Source organism: Elephas maximus, chromosome 20, assembly GCF_024166365.1.
Source record: "Elephas maximus indicus isolate mEleMax1 chromosome 20, mEleMax1 primary haplotype, whole genome shotgun sequence".
Lineage (NCBI taxonomy): Eukaryota > Metazoa > Chordata > Mammalia > Proboscidea > Elephantidae > Elephas > Elephas maximus.
Window position 1 is genome coordinate 26,703,010 of NC_064838.1, and position 15,861 is coordinate 26,718,870.

General features: G+C 38.3%; 1 protein-coding gene across 7 annotated transcripts in view; it reads left to right on the top strand.

Annotated features, from left to right (window-relative positions):
- CNTN4 (contactin 4) overlaps positions 1 to 15,861 on the top strand; it is a 1,107,632-nt gene that overhangs the window by 714,043 nt on the left and 377,728 nt on the right. For all 7 annotated transcript variants that reach the window (XM_049862392.1, XM_049862391.1, XM_049862390.1 and 4 more), the window contains one exon: positions 7,363 to 7,538. In XM_049862392.1, the coding sequence (XP_049718349.1) occupies positions 7,363 to 7,538 (176 nt within the window). The remainder of the gene's footprint in view (positions 1 to 7,362; positions 7,539 to 15,861) is intronic.

Consider the following 15,861-nt stretch of genomic DNA (forward strand, 5'->3'; position numbering starts at 1 on the left):
CCTGGGTTCAGTAGAGGACGCAGAATCACAGATATTATTGCTGATGTCAGGTTGATCCTGGCTGAAACAGAGAATACCAGGAAGACGTTTACCTGTATTTTATTGACTGTGCAAAAGCATTCGACTATGTGGATCATAATAAATTATGGATAACATTGCGAAGAATGGGGATTCCAGAACACTTAATTGTGCTCATGAGGAACCTGAACATAGATCAAGAAGCAATCAATTCGAACAGAACAAGGGAATAATGTATGGTTTAAAGTCAAGAAAGGTGTGCGTCAGGGTTGTATCTTTTCACCACACCTATTCAGTCTGTACACTGAGCAAATAATCCAAGAAGCTGGACTACATGAAGAAGAACTCAGCATCATGATTGAAGGAAGACTCATTAACAACCTGAGTTATACAGATGACACAACCTTGCTTGCTGAAAGTGCAGAGGACTTGAAGTACTTACTGAAGAAGAGCAAAAACTACAGCCTTCAGTATGGATTTCACCTCAACATAAAGAAAACAAAAATCCTCACAACTAGACCCATAAGCGACATCATGATCAACAGAGAAAAGATTGAAGTTGTCAAGGATTTCATTTTACTTAGATCCACAATAAACACCCATGGAAGCAGCACTCAGGAAATCAAATGACTTACTGCATTGGGCAAATCTGCTGCAAAAGACCTCTTTAAAGTGTTTTTAAAAAGCAAAGATGTCACTTTGAGGACTAAGGTACGCCTAAAACAAGCCATGGTATTTTCAGTCGCCTCATATGCATGTGAAAACTGGACAATGAATTAGGAAGACTAAAGAAGAATTGATGCCTTTGAATTATGGTGTTGACGAAGAATATTGAATATACCATGGGCTGCCAGAAGAGAATGAGCAAATCTGTCTTGTAAGAAGTACAGCCAGAGTGCTCCTTACAAGCAAGGATGGGGAGACTTTGGCTCGAGTGCTTTGGACAGATAGCCAGGAGACACCAGTCCCTAGAGAATGACATCATGTTTGGTAAAGTAGAGGGTCAGAGAAAAAGAGGAAGACTCTCAACAAGATAGATTGACGTAGTGGATGCAACAACAGACTTAACCATAACAACGACTGTGAGGATGTGGCAGAGCTGGGTAATGTTTCATTCTGTTGCACATGGGTCCCTGTGAGTCAGAACCAACTTGATGGCACGTAACAACAACAACAATCTAGTAGAACTGAAAATGCATATAACCTATAATCTAGGATATATTAGAATGTTCATAGCACATTTAGAAATAAACATAACCTGGTATGTTCATGGAAACCCTGGTGGTGTAGTGGTTAAGTGCTACTGCTGCTAACCAAAAGGCTGGCAGTTCAAATCTGCCAGGCACTCCTTGGAAACTCTAGGGGCAGTTCTACTCTGTCCCATAACGTCGCTATGAGTCAGAATCGACTCGTCGGCAGTGGGTTTTTGGTATTGGTATGTTCATACAAGGTAAGCCCATGCCATAGTGCAAATGAATGAATTTCAGCTGCAACAAGTTGGATGGATCACAGAAACATATTTTTGAATAGGCAAAGCAACTCACTGAAGAATCTATAGGGTATAATTTTAATTATATAGAGTTTAAAAACAGGTAAAATAGAGCTGTTGTTTGAGGATACTACCATAGATGGATTAAAAATTCAAAAAATTGAAATTAAAGATTATAATTAACCATTGTGAGGGGAAGAGGCTGTAATCAAAAGGCTTCAAAAGTAATGTTCCTTTTCTTAGACACAGATTTTCATTGTCTCATGAGGTATTTTCATGAGCACGCTATGCTAAGTTTTTTTACAGCTACACATAAAAAAAAAAAAAAAAAACTGGCAGACCAGTGCTTATGAAAATACATCAGTGGGGGAGGGTGCAGTTGGCAAGTAAATGCAGAGGGTGTGCGTTAGTTGTGTTAAAATATGATATTTTGTCTCTATTCTAACTTAACAATAAAAAATTTAAGCTAAAGACCGATGTATAACGGTATGTAGGAAACAAACATATAAAATGTAGGACACAGTCTACATTTGGAGGGTGACAGTGAAGTCATCAGGAAGGATTCACAGAAGTGGGATTTGAACTGAGTAGGCGGAGGGCCAAAGATGATCCATACAAGTTAAAGGATGATGGTATTTGTATAGTGGAAATCATTGTAGAATTTAACCTCTGTCCATTCATTCATTCATTAATCAAACATACCACCACTCATCAATCCACCCCAGTGTTTTTCAAACTGTAAATCCCATGGTACATGAAGTTGGCTTGGGGGATTACCTGCTGTGGGTAGTAGCAGAGCTTACACCCAAGATTCAACCATAGCAGCTCTACCTTAAATTGTGGTATATATCAAAACTCAGAAAAAGTGTGTAACCACTTAAGTGCTTAAACTACTATATTATGCAGCTACAGCATATTTTTTGTTTTTTGTTTTGTTTTGTTTTGTTTTTTACAGCATCATGCTGGGTTTCAGCTACATGTTTAAGTAGTGTGATTATATTGGGAATTGCCTAGACATGCAAGCAGTTGAGGTCGCCTAGTGGCACAGTGGTTAAGAGCTTGGCAGCTAATCAAGAGATTGGCAGTTTGTATCAACCAGCTGCTCCTTGGAAACCCTATGGGGCAGTTCTACTCTGTCCTGTAGGGCTGGAAGTGCTATGCTGTAATTGTTCAAAGAGGATGTCCAGGTTCTAGGGCAACCAGAAGGAAATAAAATCAGCTTCGGGGCGGGGAAGGTAGGTCTGTCAGTGAACGCTGAAAAGGAGATTTTTAACTGAATCTGGAGGACAAGTAGTATTTGGCCATGTGGATAAATAAGTAAAGGAAGTGCATTCCAGAAGGGGGGGGAAACACCTCTCTAACGGACCTTATAATTAGGGTAAAGACATAATGAATCATCCAAATCAAGAACCCCTTTGAGACTAAAAGGCCACTGTTAATTGTTCTAGGACAGAAGGTGTAAACCCAGCATTGTCCTGGGCAAATCAGCGTATGTAGTTATTCTCCCTCTAATATATTACATTCAAGGCTATATCCACCATTTTAAAATGCTCTACATAATAAAAATAAATGCAAGTGACAAAAGTTCCTAGATACATAAATGATACATTAACTGGCCCCAGTTTTTAGTTCATAGTCAAGTGTAAGTTCCTATGTTAGCCATAAATCAAAACAAATTTTACAGCAGAATTTGGCACGTTGCTGCTTTGTCTTTCCCCAAACTGTGCCCTTTAATTAACATTGCTTAGGAACATTGTGTTCCTAGATACAGGGGCTTGCACAGTTATTTAAAACAAGCAGTGGAACAGAAACCTATTATGTTTTTAAAGATTGCTGGAGAAAAGCTGAGAAGAAAACTTTTAATCAAATGCTGTAGCAATTGGTTACAATGTACTTTGTACCTTTGGCAGTTTTTCTATGCCAATAGCAGGTTGCCACCTGGGAGTTTGAGACTCCTTCTTATTGAAGGAAAGAGCATGAAAAAGAATGAAGAGATCAGGCATCTTCAAACATGTTTCTTGCTGAAATTTTTTTTTCCATCTTCAGGCTGACTTTGAGGGGGAAAAACAAGTAGGAGAAATTCCAAGTCGAGCTCTCCATGGGGACCTTCAGCGTAGGTTTTTCTCTCAGGCAGCCCAAATACCTCTCTACTTTGTATTTACTCCCTCAGCTAAGGCTTCTCTTTTCATTTCTCCCTGCCCCTCGATTTTGTAAAGGACTGACCTAGACCCAGAAAAATTTTAGAAGTCTGGCTTGAGCCAACTTCCCTTGTATGCAAGTTCCCTAAGGACAGAAAAAAAAACAAAAAAAAAAAAGGACAGGGACATTGCTTATTGCGTGCTTTTCCAAACAGAAAGAGCGTCCAAGTACTTGGTTGGAGTATTTTTGCTGTGAGGTTTGTATTCAGTTGAGTTTGCAGACAACAAATCCTAAGTCAGAACAGTCCTGCCTCTTCTCATGTGCCAAACTGAAGTACTTAGCAAAGAAAGAGGGTTTGCTGCACCAAATCCCATAGACATCTTCTTAACAAGGTCAGCAAAATTATACCTTCAAGAGCTTTACAGTATCGGTGTTTAGTTGTACACAACCACCACCCCACTCCCTGGAGAGGTATGGGCTGTACTTCCTCAAGTGATTCAGAAATCAGCTTATGAAACTCACCAATTTGTCTTGGCTCTTGGGAAAATCTCTATGAGCTCCAAGAGCATCGTTGCTTTATTACGAATACTTAAAAGATTGCTCAAACACTGAAAATAAATTGCAAATTTTTCAAGAGTGTTTCAGTATGCGATGAGATAAAGAATTCAATGCAATCCACATTCAATTGGAATGAACAGTGACCGCACTGCAATAAAACTTGGTATAGTGCTTTGTGATAGAGGCTCAACTGCGTTTCATAGAAAGCACTTTATTTTCTAAATAATCCCTTTCCCTTTGCTATTTGTATGTAAAAGCAGGCAATAAAATAGATGAACAGACTCGATGCAGAGCATTTTTGCTGAGACGCAGAGTGTAGACAAGTCTACAGAGGTGTTCTCATAATCCCCACAACCACTTTTCTAAAAAGACTCACATGGCCCCACTCAAATTCCACACTCTGCTTGCAGCTCACATTATATTGCAATTTCCTCTTTGAGTTCTTAGATTTGTCATATTAAATTGCTCTACTATCATTTGAAGTGAGTGTTATGACCGAGATGTGATCAGCTGACTCAAAAGAATGTCTAGGGCAGGCAGTCAGCTCTGGAGATTCATGAGCATATGTAATATTTATTCCTCTTTATTGCTGATTACTGTCTTGTCTGAGTCAGAACACAGAGAGAATTACTGTCAGGCCTAAAAATAATGTCCATTTCTAATGCCCGCCTTCTTACCAACAAACACATGGAGAGCCATGTCCCATTTTAAGATCTGGCCCAGCTTCCCTACCCCTCAGGTTTCTGGATGTTTATTTTTCAGGACTACAGATGTGACCATAGGCCGCTCTCGTGTGCTGGAACGCTCCATAAATTGTGTGTGCTCAGAGCTGAAATACCTAGCGAAAAAGTATTTATTCAATTAAATTCAGCAAGCATTTACTGAGCACAGTGAGAGTATCGAGTTCTAAAACACCTGTTGCCATCGAGTCAATTCCAACTCACAGTGACCCTGTAGGACAGAGTAGAACTGCCCCTGTTGGGTTCCCAAGGAGCGCCTGGTAGATTTGAACTGCTGAGTTTTGGTTAATAGCCAAGCTCTTAACCATTGCACCACCCTGTGCCGTCAAATTGATTCTGACTCATAGCGACCCTATTGAACAGAATAGAACTGCCCCATAGGGTTTCCAAGGCTGTAATCTTTAGGGAAGCCAAATGCCACATCTTTCTCCCTCAGAGCAGCTGGTGAATTCAAACCACCGACATTTCACTTAGCAGCTGAGCACTTAACCACTGTGCCATCAGGGAGATGTAAAAGTGATTTAGACAGGGTCTTTACTCTTAAGGGAGTCCCTGGGTGGTGCAAACACGTAAGCACTCAACTCCTAGCAGAAAGGCTGGCAGTTTGAACCACCCAGAGGTGTCTTGGAAGACAGGCCTGGCAATCTGCTTCTGAAAGGCCACAGCCTTGAAAACCATATGGAGCACTTCTACTCTGCACACAGGAGGTTCCCACAAGTTGGAATCAAAGGCAACTAACAACAGCTACCCTTAAGGTGTTAAAACAATTAAATCTGGTGAGAAAGAGAGAGCCTTGAATATGATTATAAAGAATGCAGAAATTCCACGTAAAGGGAGGACTGGACAAAGTTTTGATTAATTTTGACTAGGAATATCAAGAAAGGCTTCATGGAAGGGCTGTCACATGTGACTGACTTAGAAGTGTGGAAAAGACCTTGACAGAATGAAAGGGATCACTCTTCTAAATATCTGCTCTTGCTGATACCAAATATCCAAGTTCTTGAAACTAACTGGTCTGCATTTTTTCATTTAAATGATTTTACATTATGCACACCTGGCATGTTGCTCCTGTTGTGAATTGGCTACCCTGAAACCTGTTCGACATGGCAGCAACAGGCAAGCCTCCACTGACACACGGGTGTGGTTGTACATGAAGTCCACCAGCTCAGAATCAAACCCAGATCTCCTACATGGATGTCAAGAATTCTACCACTGAACCACTGCTACATGTCGTACCCAGCCATAGAGCCCCAGAATGTTATTGGAGGATACATGATGAGAGTGTGTGTACCCACATATTTAAATGGTGAATTTTGACCGTTTGAAGGAGATAAGATGAATCTCTCTAACTTTATTCCTATTATTGCTTTGGATCAGTTTCCTTTATCCTGCAGTGTTACCTTATTTGTTAGTCTCCCTGTGGGACTGCCACTGGAAGACTCTTGATAATTCAGAAGCTTCAACTATACTATTTTCGCTATCTGATATGCTATGTCAGACTTGGAGGTTAAAACGTAAGATAGATACTCATTGAACTGTACTTGCTCAAAAGCTCATAAGCATTCAAATGACTTCCCAGAAGGCAATTTGGTTAAGATAAGCTCTCCCTTTCTGTAATATTATTGGCTGTTAAAAAAAAAAAAAGAAAGAAAGAAAAAAGTAGATCTTGTTACTAATTGACGCTTTATTGTGGAAACGTGTAAGTCCTACTAAGACAGATTTATTGGGCTAAATATGGGGTACTGGGTTACTACAGTCAGATACACAGGGGATCCAAGTAAACCAACAGAAGGACAGCATAACTTTTTTGCATCAGTTACCTGATGGCCTGATCTGTAGTTTCCTGTGTCACTGTGTAAGGAGAGCTTCACAGTGATCCATAGTTGGTTAAGACTCTGGTAGTTTGGTCCCTATGACAGCTCTAGATCAATGGAGTTCTTTTTCTTTGCAGTTGGCCATTTCAGTCATATTTAGGACCAAATCAAAGCAACTCCGCTACAGTTTTATCAAATAATCAGCAGTCTACCTGAAAGTAGTTTATTCTGTCATCCGTATGGACCCATTTAAAGAACAGCTGCAAAGTAGAAGACGACTGTTACTGAGGAGCCCTATTTGAAGAAAGTTGTACAGGGTACAATGGGAATTTCAAAATAAAGTGAAGTATTTGTAAAAGCATCTAAAATAGCCATAAAAGCAGGCATTAGAATTTTAATACCCTTGTTTACTTGAAAGGATATATTCTGTTCATAAGCACTTTAAGGTGTCACTATTGCTGGGTAAAGCGTTTCTAATTTTTTCCTGTGGTTAAAAAGTCAGCAGTGATATTCTATGCTATTTATAGTTTTTATGTATTTTAGACAATTCAGAAATATTGATTAATATTAAAAGACTTTATCTACTGGCATTTTTACACTATAGGTGGAAGTTAAATGGAACAGATGTTGACATTGGTATGGATTTCCGCTACAGTGTTGTTGAAGGCAGCTTGTTGATCAATAACCCCAATAAAACCCAAGATGCTGGAACGTACCAGTGCATAGCGACAAACTCCTTTGGAACAATTGTTAGCAGAGAAGCAAAGCTTCAGTTTGCTTGTAAGTAGCAATTATACTTTGTAAGTGTTACTTTGTGTTTTTGTACCACAGTACCAATAAGCTTCTTAAACAGTTTCTTTTCAAAAATCAAATATATTTTAATTTGTTATATGATCTCTTTACCTTTGTTATATTTGGGAAATATCTAGTTTGTAAGCTAAATTATAAATCTAACTGGGAAGGTACATGCTTCTGATTTTATATGGACTGAGATAGTTTGATTTATGGCAGCTTAGTTGTATGATGCCTCATACATACATAAATTCACACACACTCAAATTTACACATACATAAATTTATGCAAGGAGCCATGGTAGTGTAGTGGTTAAGCACTTGGCTGCTAACCGAAAGGTCGGTTCAACCCTACCAGCTGCTCCTCGGGAGAAAGATGTGACAGTCTGCTCCCATGAAGATTTCAGCTTTGGAAACCCTATGGGGCAGTTTTACTCTGTCCTATAAGGTCACTATGAGTCGGAATCAACTCAGTGGCAGTGGGTTTGGGTTTTGAATAGGGTTGCTGTGAGTCAATCAACTCAAAGGCGTACAACAACATAAATTTATGCACAGAATAAATTACAAAAACACATATATTATAAAGAGTCCTATTAACAAGCAAATGAGCTGCAAGTAACTTAGCAGCCAGTATAAGAATTCTTTATCCTTAAAGTTCAGAGATGAAAAAACCTTGGTAGTCAATTAATTCCATAATCCTCTTTTGTTGTTGTTGTTGTTTTACTTCATAGAGTAAGAAAAATTTTAAACTACAATAATAACAAAAAGTAAGAACAATCAAAGTGTTACCAACCTTTTATATTTCCAATTTAGAACACTTAAAAAACCAATTACCTTCTCTTAAGACTACCATTTTAAAAAGTCCAGAAGCATATGAAAGAATGTGGACTTTAGAAATAGCAAGTTGAAAATAAAACCCACAGGCAAGAGCAGCGGGCACCTGTTTGAGTATAGATGCCTTTGAGGATTGATGTTCAGCTGTATTTTTAAGGGTTTATGTATTTGCGTAAGATTATGTGTTTACTTGTGTAAAATCCCAACTCATGTAACAGTGCAATAATACCAAAAGTTTCATAATTGCAAAGGCCATTGGCAGTAACACTGTAAAATATTCTCATTAACAAAACCCTCTCCAGGCAGGCAACATCAAATATACCTAATATCCAGTGCTTAATCTATTATTGCCCTTTGGTTGCATTTTTATTAGTTGAGAAATGAATTTGCTAAGTACTACGTATATATGGGATTCTAGGATTATTTTGTTTATGAAGGTGTCCTGAGATGGTCATCTAAGTATTCTTAGGTGCACAGACTAATAGCTGGACAATGTGTCTGATTAAGTGCTACAAAACCAGACTGCTGCTTTTTCACAGTTTAATACAAGTCTGATAGCTACACTTATTTATTTATTTTTTTTTAGCAATGATGAATGAATCTTGTTTGATTAATTTTAGAAGATAATCTAATTATGGAGGTTCAGAGTAGGAAAAGCCTTAGTATTCAGTTAATCTTGTAGTTCTTTGACTTTCAGATTTTATAGTGTAGGAAATTTTTAGTAACAACAACAGAAAATGGAGATTGATGAAACATTACTAACATTTTATTTTTCTAACTCATGACATTTAAACACAAGTTACCAACTCTTAAAACTATCATTTTGTGCAAGTCCAGGCATTTTTACTTAAGAAAGACAGAATCTCATATCAAGAACAGCCACCGAAATAGAATAGTTTAACCTAAGCCAAAGCTCTTCCGCTTCTGTTGAGGTGACTGACCTGAGGACCAGGGTTTGGAATCCCTCTTGCTCATCATGTGTGATGTAGACATTTCTGCCACTCTCAGAATCCTTGGCAATAATCATTCTACTCGGAAAAGTCTAGCAACGGAAAGCTCACATATTCATCACAAAGCATCTTAGCCCATTGTAGACTGCTGTAGTCGTTTAAAAATGCAAAAACCAGCCCAAAATCTATGTCTTAAAATTGAGCCATAATCTCCATTTCTACCACTTTCACCTCTAGTTCTCACCGTTTGAGTCTGTTTGTGGTTGGCTGCTGTGGAGTTGCCCCTGACTTACGGCACGTCCCTGCACGACAGAAGACATACTGCCTGATCCTGTAGCATCCCCATGACCTGTTGTGCACTGGACACAGGGTCTTCACTGGCTTATTCTCAGCAGTACGTTACCAGGCCTTTCTTCCTAAAATCTGTGTTAGCCTGGAAGTTCCGCTGAAACCTGTTCAGCTTCAGTGCAACACTCAAGCTTCTACCAACAGACTGTGCAAGAGGTGTATTGGCCAGGAATCGAACCCAGGTCTCCTGTATGGTGGCCAGGAATCAAACCCAGGTCTCCTGTATGGTGGCAAGAATCCTGCCAATGAACCACCAATGCCCCCATTATTCTGGTTAGGGTTCATAAATGTGAAAATGCAGTCATGTCCCTTGCCCCATAATTCTTCTCTTCTCCAGGTACTTAATCCACAGCTATCTTCTTCACAACACACTTGGTTATGCAAATTCACATATTAAATTGTGGCCTATAGGAATGTGCACATTTCTTGCATGTGACCTGACCTTTTGCAGAGGACACTGGCAACAGTACTATAATTTCATGGGAGCGTCTTCACCTAATGCAGCTGACAATGACAGCCACTTTTATTGATTTTAAGTAGCCATCTCACGTTTTAACCTTATTTTGAAAATACAGTCGTCTGAAATCTTAGGATTGATTTTTCTTGAATTTCCATTAATGCAGAGCCATAAACCATGTTATTTGATTAACCTAAATTCAGAATATTATATTTACCCTATTAAATTCACCTTCTGAGTAGTGACCTTTTGTTCTATCACAGTTGAAATGGTTTTAAATCTTTTTTTTATCTGACATATTGATTGGCCTCCTAGTTTAGAGTCAGCGAAAAATTTGGTAAGTGTGTCTTCATTCAGATAATTGATACAACATGTTGACACAACAGGACAGCATGTCACTAGAGAACTCCCACTAAGATGAGACCAGCCTTTAAGTCAATATGCTACAAATTTACCCAAATATACTGTAATAAAACCCTGATTTCCCCTACTTGTTGCTCTAGAAGTAGTGAAAATCTTTGCCTGGCTAAAACAAGGATGTACTATTTCTACGTCATCCATTCCTACCTGGTCTCCCTGCATCTTCTCTAGCCTTTCTTTAAACCATCTATCATAAAACAGCCAGAGTAATCTGTTAAAAATGTAAATTAGATCATTTCACTTCCCTGCTTTATGCCTTCGACTGCACTTAGAATAAATCTCAAATTCATTACCATGGTCTTATCTTAATTTCTTGAAAATGATGAACTATTCCTCCCTTCTCCCACCGGGGCCTTGATACTTTCTTTCCCTCTACCAAGAATGCTTTTCCCCTGGTCCTTCACATGGCCGAATTCTTATGGCCATCAGCTCTCAGCTTATGTATCACCTCCCCAGAGAAAGCTCCCAGATCACCCTGCCTAACACAGCAAGTAATTATTATCATTTCTTCTCCTCTCCTCTGCCTGCTTTCCTCCAGGCTCGACTTCTACGTAGCACCATTCTCTATTTTATCCATTATGACTTAATACAACTTGTAATGGTTTTGTGTGTTTTTTTCTCATTTATTATTTGAATCCTTTGGCTGAATTGAAGCCATCAACTGATAGGTTCTTGTCAAGCAGGCTAGTAAATTGAAGTCAGTGAGATGCAGGGTTAGAAGAACAGAAAGGTTTATCCACAGTTTACAAACTGGGAGGCAGTCAGGGTCTCATGACCTAAGGCTGCCAGCTCCCTGAACCAGGGCAGATTTGCTCTTTTTATAGGGAGTGACATATGTATGCATGAACAGTGAGGGGAGGATCTTCAGTCTTGTGATGCGTGTGCAGTCTGCACAATTTTAGTGAATGAGTTTTTGCACACGGCTCTAAAAATATTGCACACAGCCCTAAAAAAATGGCAATGGCTCACTACTGCCAGCCCAGGAAGGTCATATAGTGGGTAGATTTGGGGTCAGTCTGCCTGCGCCTTGGTCTCCTGCCAGGAGAAGAGAAGAAACCTGGGGATTCAACCAATCATGGTGAAGTGCTGTAAAAGTTGTAATAAAAATGTAGCAAGAGTAGACTTTTTTGAAAAACAACTATTATGGGATGGTTAATAACCCTTTCATAACTGCCTGCTTCAGAATCTTAAGGTCTAAGAGAGTTGAGGCTATCTTGTTCAGCCGTGTATTTCCATTAGTCTGGAACAGTTTGAGTGTATGAAAAATGGTATTCCTTTATTAATTGCCCATTCAATAATGCAGCAAAGAAAATATACGTATAAAATTAACTTGTGCATGACATATTTTCATAGACCCACACCCTGTTTATTATCGTCATTTTCTGGAGTTCAGCTTCTTGATCATCAATCTGCACTACTGATTGATCTAAAGGGTTTTTTTTCTCCTTTTTAAATGAAGAAAAAAAAAAAGCTGTCCCTATTCAAAATTTATTTTCAATTGATTAGAATACAATACTTTTTTCAGGATATGAAGGGAAGCAAGACAATGACGTACTTTGAATGTTACTGAATAATTTCTTTCACCCCAAAGCTTTTCCTAATCATTGAGAGGAAAAAAAAAAAAAGTTGCCTTTGACCACGCTTGCTGTGGCGTAGTGGTTAAGTGCTACCTACACCTGCTAACCAAAAGGTCAGCAGTTTGAATCCACCAGGTGCTCCTTGGAAACTCTATGGGGCAGTTCTACTCTCTTCTATAGGGTTGCTATGAATCAGAACTAACTCAACAGCAATGGGTTTTTGGTTTTGGCAGCACTATAATATGCAACTGAGAGTATTTCTTCATCTTTACTTATATGATTTTACTGCTACAAGGGACTTTAAAAGTCTTCTGACCTTTTTTTTAAAATGAAATCAAAGATTAAGGTAACTGAATTACTTATTATTATTATATATTTAATAAGTGGCAGAGCCAAGAAGAAAAATCAGCCGTTCAGCTCCTAGCTCAGTGAGCCCTGGCTCTCCTCTGATCTAGACCCACCTTGATTTATGAGAAAAATATTCCTTCATATTTATCTAACATGTCACAATTGTCAAATCACATTAATATATTTTTATGTAATTTGATCCATAGGACAATCTTATAAGGAAACATTATTATTCCGATTTTATAGATTAGAAAAACTAAGACTTAGAAAGGGGAAATGATTTGTGTTTTTTAGAACACTCAAAGAAATGAAATGTTCTCTCATCAAATGATGTTGTAGACGGGGTTTGATAACCTTTTGTACTTAGCATTTAAAAAAAATGAATTAATTCATACAAGCAAAGTTTATAGAGATGGTACTTCTAAGAACCATCTCCCCATCCCCTCTTTCGTTCATTCAGTATCCATTAGGATAGAAATCTTTCTTTGATTAAACAGGCATAGCATAATTTAACTCACTTGTGATGAGTCATGGACATTTTCATGAGCATACATTATTGTAATGTCATTTGGAACACATTTCGTTTTTTGATTTCCCTACAGTACTGAACCATCAGCAATCATCTCAGTTGCTGTCATACCTATACCTCATCTACCATTTCCTCCTTTTACACCTAAGGCTAGAAAACGCCTTTGATTAATTTACTAGGGTCTGCCCAGTGCCTGGCACTTTATAAACTCTCAGTAAGTAGTTGTTGAATAAGTAATAAGAATCGTGCTAGATAAAGTCAGCAGGCTACGTGTAGGGGTATAAAGGATGAGTTGAACCACTGTGCTCAAGAACTTTCTGGTGGTTTTTTTCAATAAATAGTGCTTTCTGGGTGACATTTCTACCTTGACATTGTATGGAAGATAGTTGACATCTTACCTCAAGATAAGTGTATATGTTGGGGTGGGAGGCCTTATCCTAAGTAAAAGGAAGATCATGCATGGAATGCATCAAACGTGCCTTCAAAATTCATTCATATCATTTAGAGTTGGCCAGAGACTAGGGATGACTTCAATGAAACATATATATAATGAAACAAGTTCCCTTTAAATTCAGGCAGGTACCTCTAACCCCATTCCACTCCTCCCTACCCTAAACCCAAGAAGAAAAGCAAGGTACATGTTCTTTTAATTCATATGTAGGCAACTTGGATCAAGATAAGGCCGGAAGTGGAGGAACTTTCAGTTAATTATTCCACAGCTTAATGGTTGTATCTGTACTGACACGGTGCTATAGCCCTGTCACCCTGGCTGCCCACTTCCCCAGCCAAGCATCCCAATGGAGAATCATTGTGCATGGTCACTCAGTAGGGCAGTTTTTTCTTTGGTATACTGACAGGGTATTTATTTATTAAAAAAAAAAAAAAAAGGTAAATTCCAACACACACCTCTATACTTACAAAAGATAATCACTGTTAAAAGGAAAGAAAAAAAAAAAGCAGGAATGTGGGCTTGAGTAGCTATACTGAGATCCTATATTGACTGGGTTCAGATGGAATGGAATAATTTTATCATTCCATTTCACCTTATTTATCACACGATGTCCGTGACACTCAGATTTCTCATCTCTGCAGTGGGGAATATCATACTTCCCTCTTAGGATGGTTCTGAAGATTAAAGTATAAAGCATATGCAAAGTTCCTAGTGTAATAGTTATACAATAACTATATCTCTGTTTTCCTTTCTCTCCTCTCTTTCCTCCCTCTCTCTTTCCCTTACTGCCCTGTCTTTTGAAAATGAGAATAATGAACATCATTTATTAAGATTTTGTAGTCTCTGGGTGGTGCAGATGGTTAATGTGCTCAGCTGCTGGTCAAACGTTAAAGGTTTGAGTCTATCCAGAGGTACCTCACAAGAAAGGCCTGGAGGTCTGTTTCTGAAAAGTCAGTCGTTGAAAACACTGTGGAGCACAGTTGTACCCTGATTCCACTCCTGGGAACCCCATGTGTGTTGAGTGGAACTGTGCTCCATAGGATTTTCAGTGGCTGATTTTTCAGAAGTAGATCACCAGGTCTTTCTTCCAAGGCTCCTCTGGGTGGACTGGAACTTCCAACCTTTTGGCTTTCAGTTACGAGCCAAGCGCATTAGCTGTTTGCATCACCCAGGGACTCCAGAGTTGAACTATTGGGTTTAAATTTAGCCCGTCTTAAAACTCTGCAACCTTGGACAAGCTAACTTGTCTCTGCATCAGTTTCTTTAGCCATAAAATGGGATTATTAACTGGACCTTTTTCATAGGGTTGTTGTAAAATCAAATAAATTACTGCTTGTGAAATCCCTAGAACATTGCCCAGCACACAGTGAAGCATTAGTAAGTGCTAGCTATTTTTATAGTTTTTATTATAATTTTAATTATTTATGCCAGGTATTATGCTAAGCACTTTGGAAACATTATTTTATTTGATTGTCAACATAACCTAAGTATTGTTTTTATTTTCTGGTGGAAGACCTAAGGCTTAGTGAAGTAAAATAACTTTCCCCAAGGAAAGAGGTAGGAGGTGGAGCCAGCGTTGGAAACTGGTTACCTAACCTCTTAGCCAATACCCATGAACTCGGCATTTTACATGAATGGACCTCTCTATGCCACATAATATAACATTTCTTAATGGAATTCACGTTCAAAACATGAAAGTCGTGGTTGATAAAATGTGTCCTTTGTAGATACAAACTTGGAATTTTTAAATGCATTTACAACCGTTAATTATAGTACGTCCATCATTAAAAATATTTTCTTGTTTTTTTTAGTTTTATTGTCATAGGGTTTCTCAATGCTATCACACTGTTGATTTACTGTTAACATCTAAAAGCATAATGTTGTGTACCATAATTACACATACATTTGTGGCACTAATTTTAATATAATTAGTTCCAGGTTCGGTAATGAGAATAATTAATAACAATATTTCTGCTCTAAAAGTTAAGATGCAAATTTCCAGTTGAGAGCAAGTAGGTTGTAAAGCATTCTGAATATTGATATTTTATGGTAAATAACTGTGGGTTGGTAAACTGTACATCCCCAAGCAGTTAATCACAAAGTATTGTAAATTTTCTTACTCCCATATCATTCCTCCCCAACATGTGAAAAAGATGCACTTTAACTATAGACTATTATGAAGAGCTATCAAGAGGATAATCTGATAACTCTAGATTTTAGTCTCTGAAACTGATTGCTTCATAAACATTGTTTGGGGCCTTCTGGGAAGTTCAGCTGTTTTATAATAGTTCAGATCTTCAAAACAAAAGACTTCCTCTATTCATCATGCTCAGATTGAGGATGACTATAACTCATGCATAAGTACCTCCACTTGCTTATGGTAAAATTAAATCATTT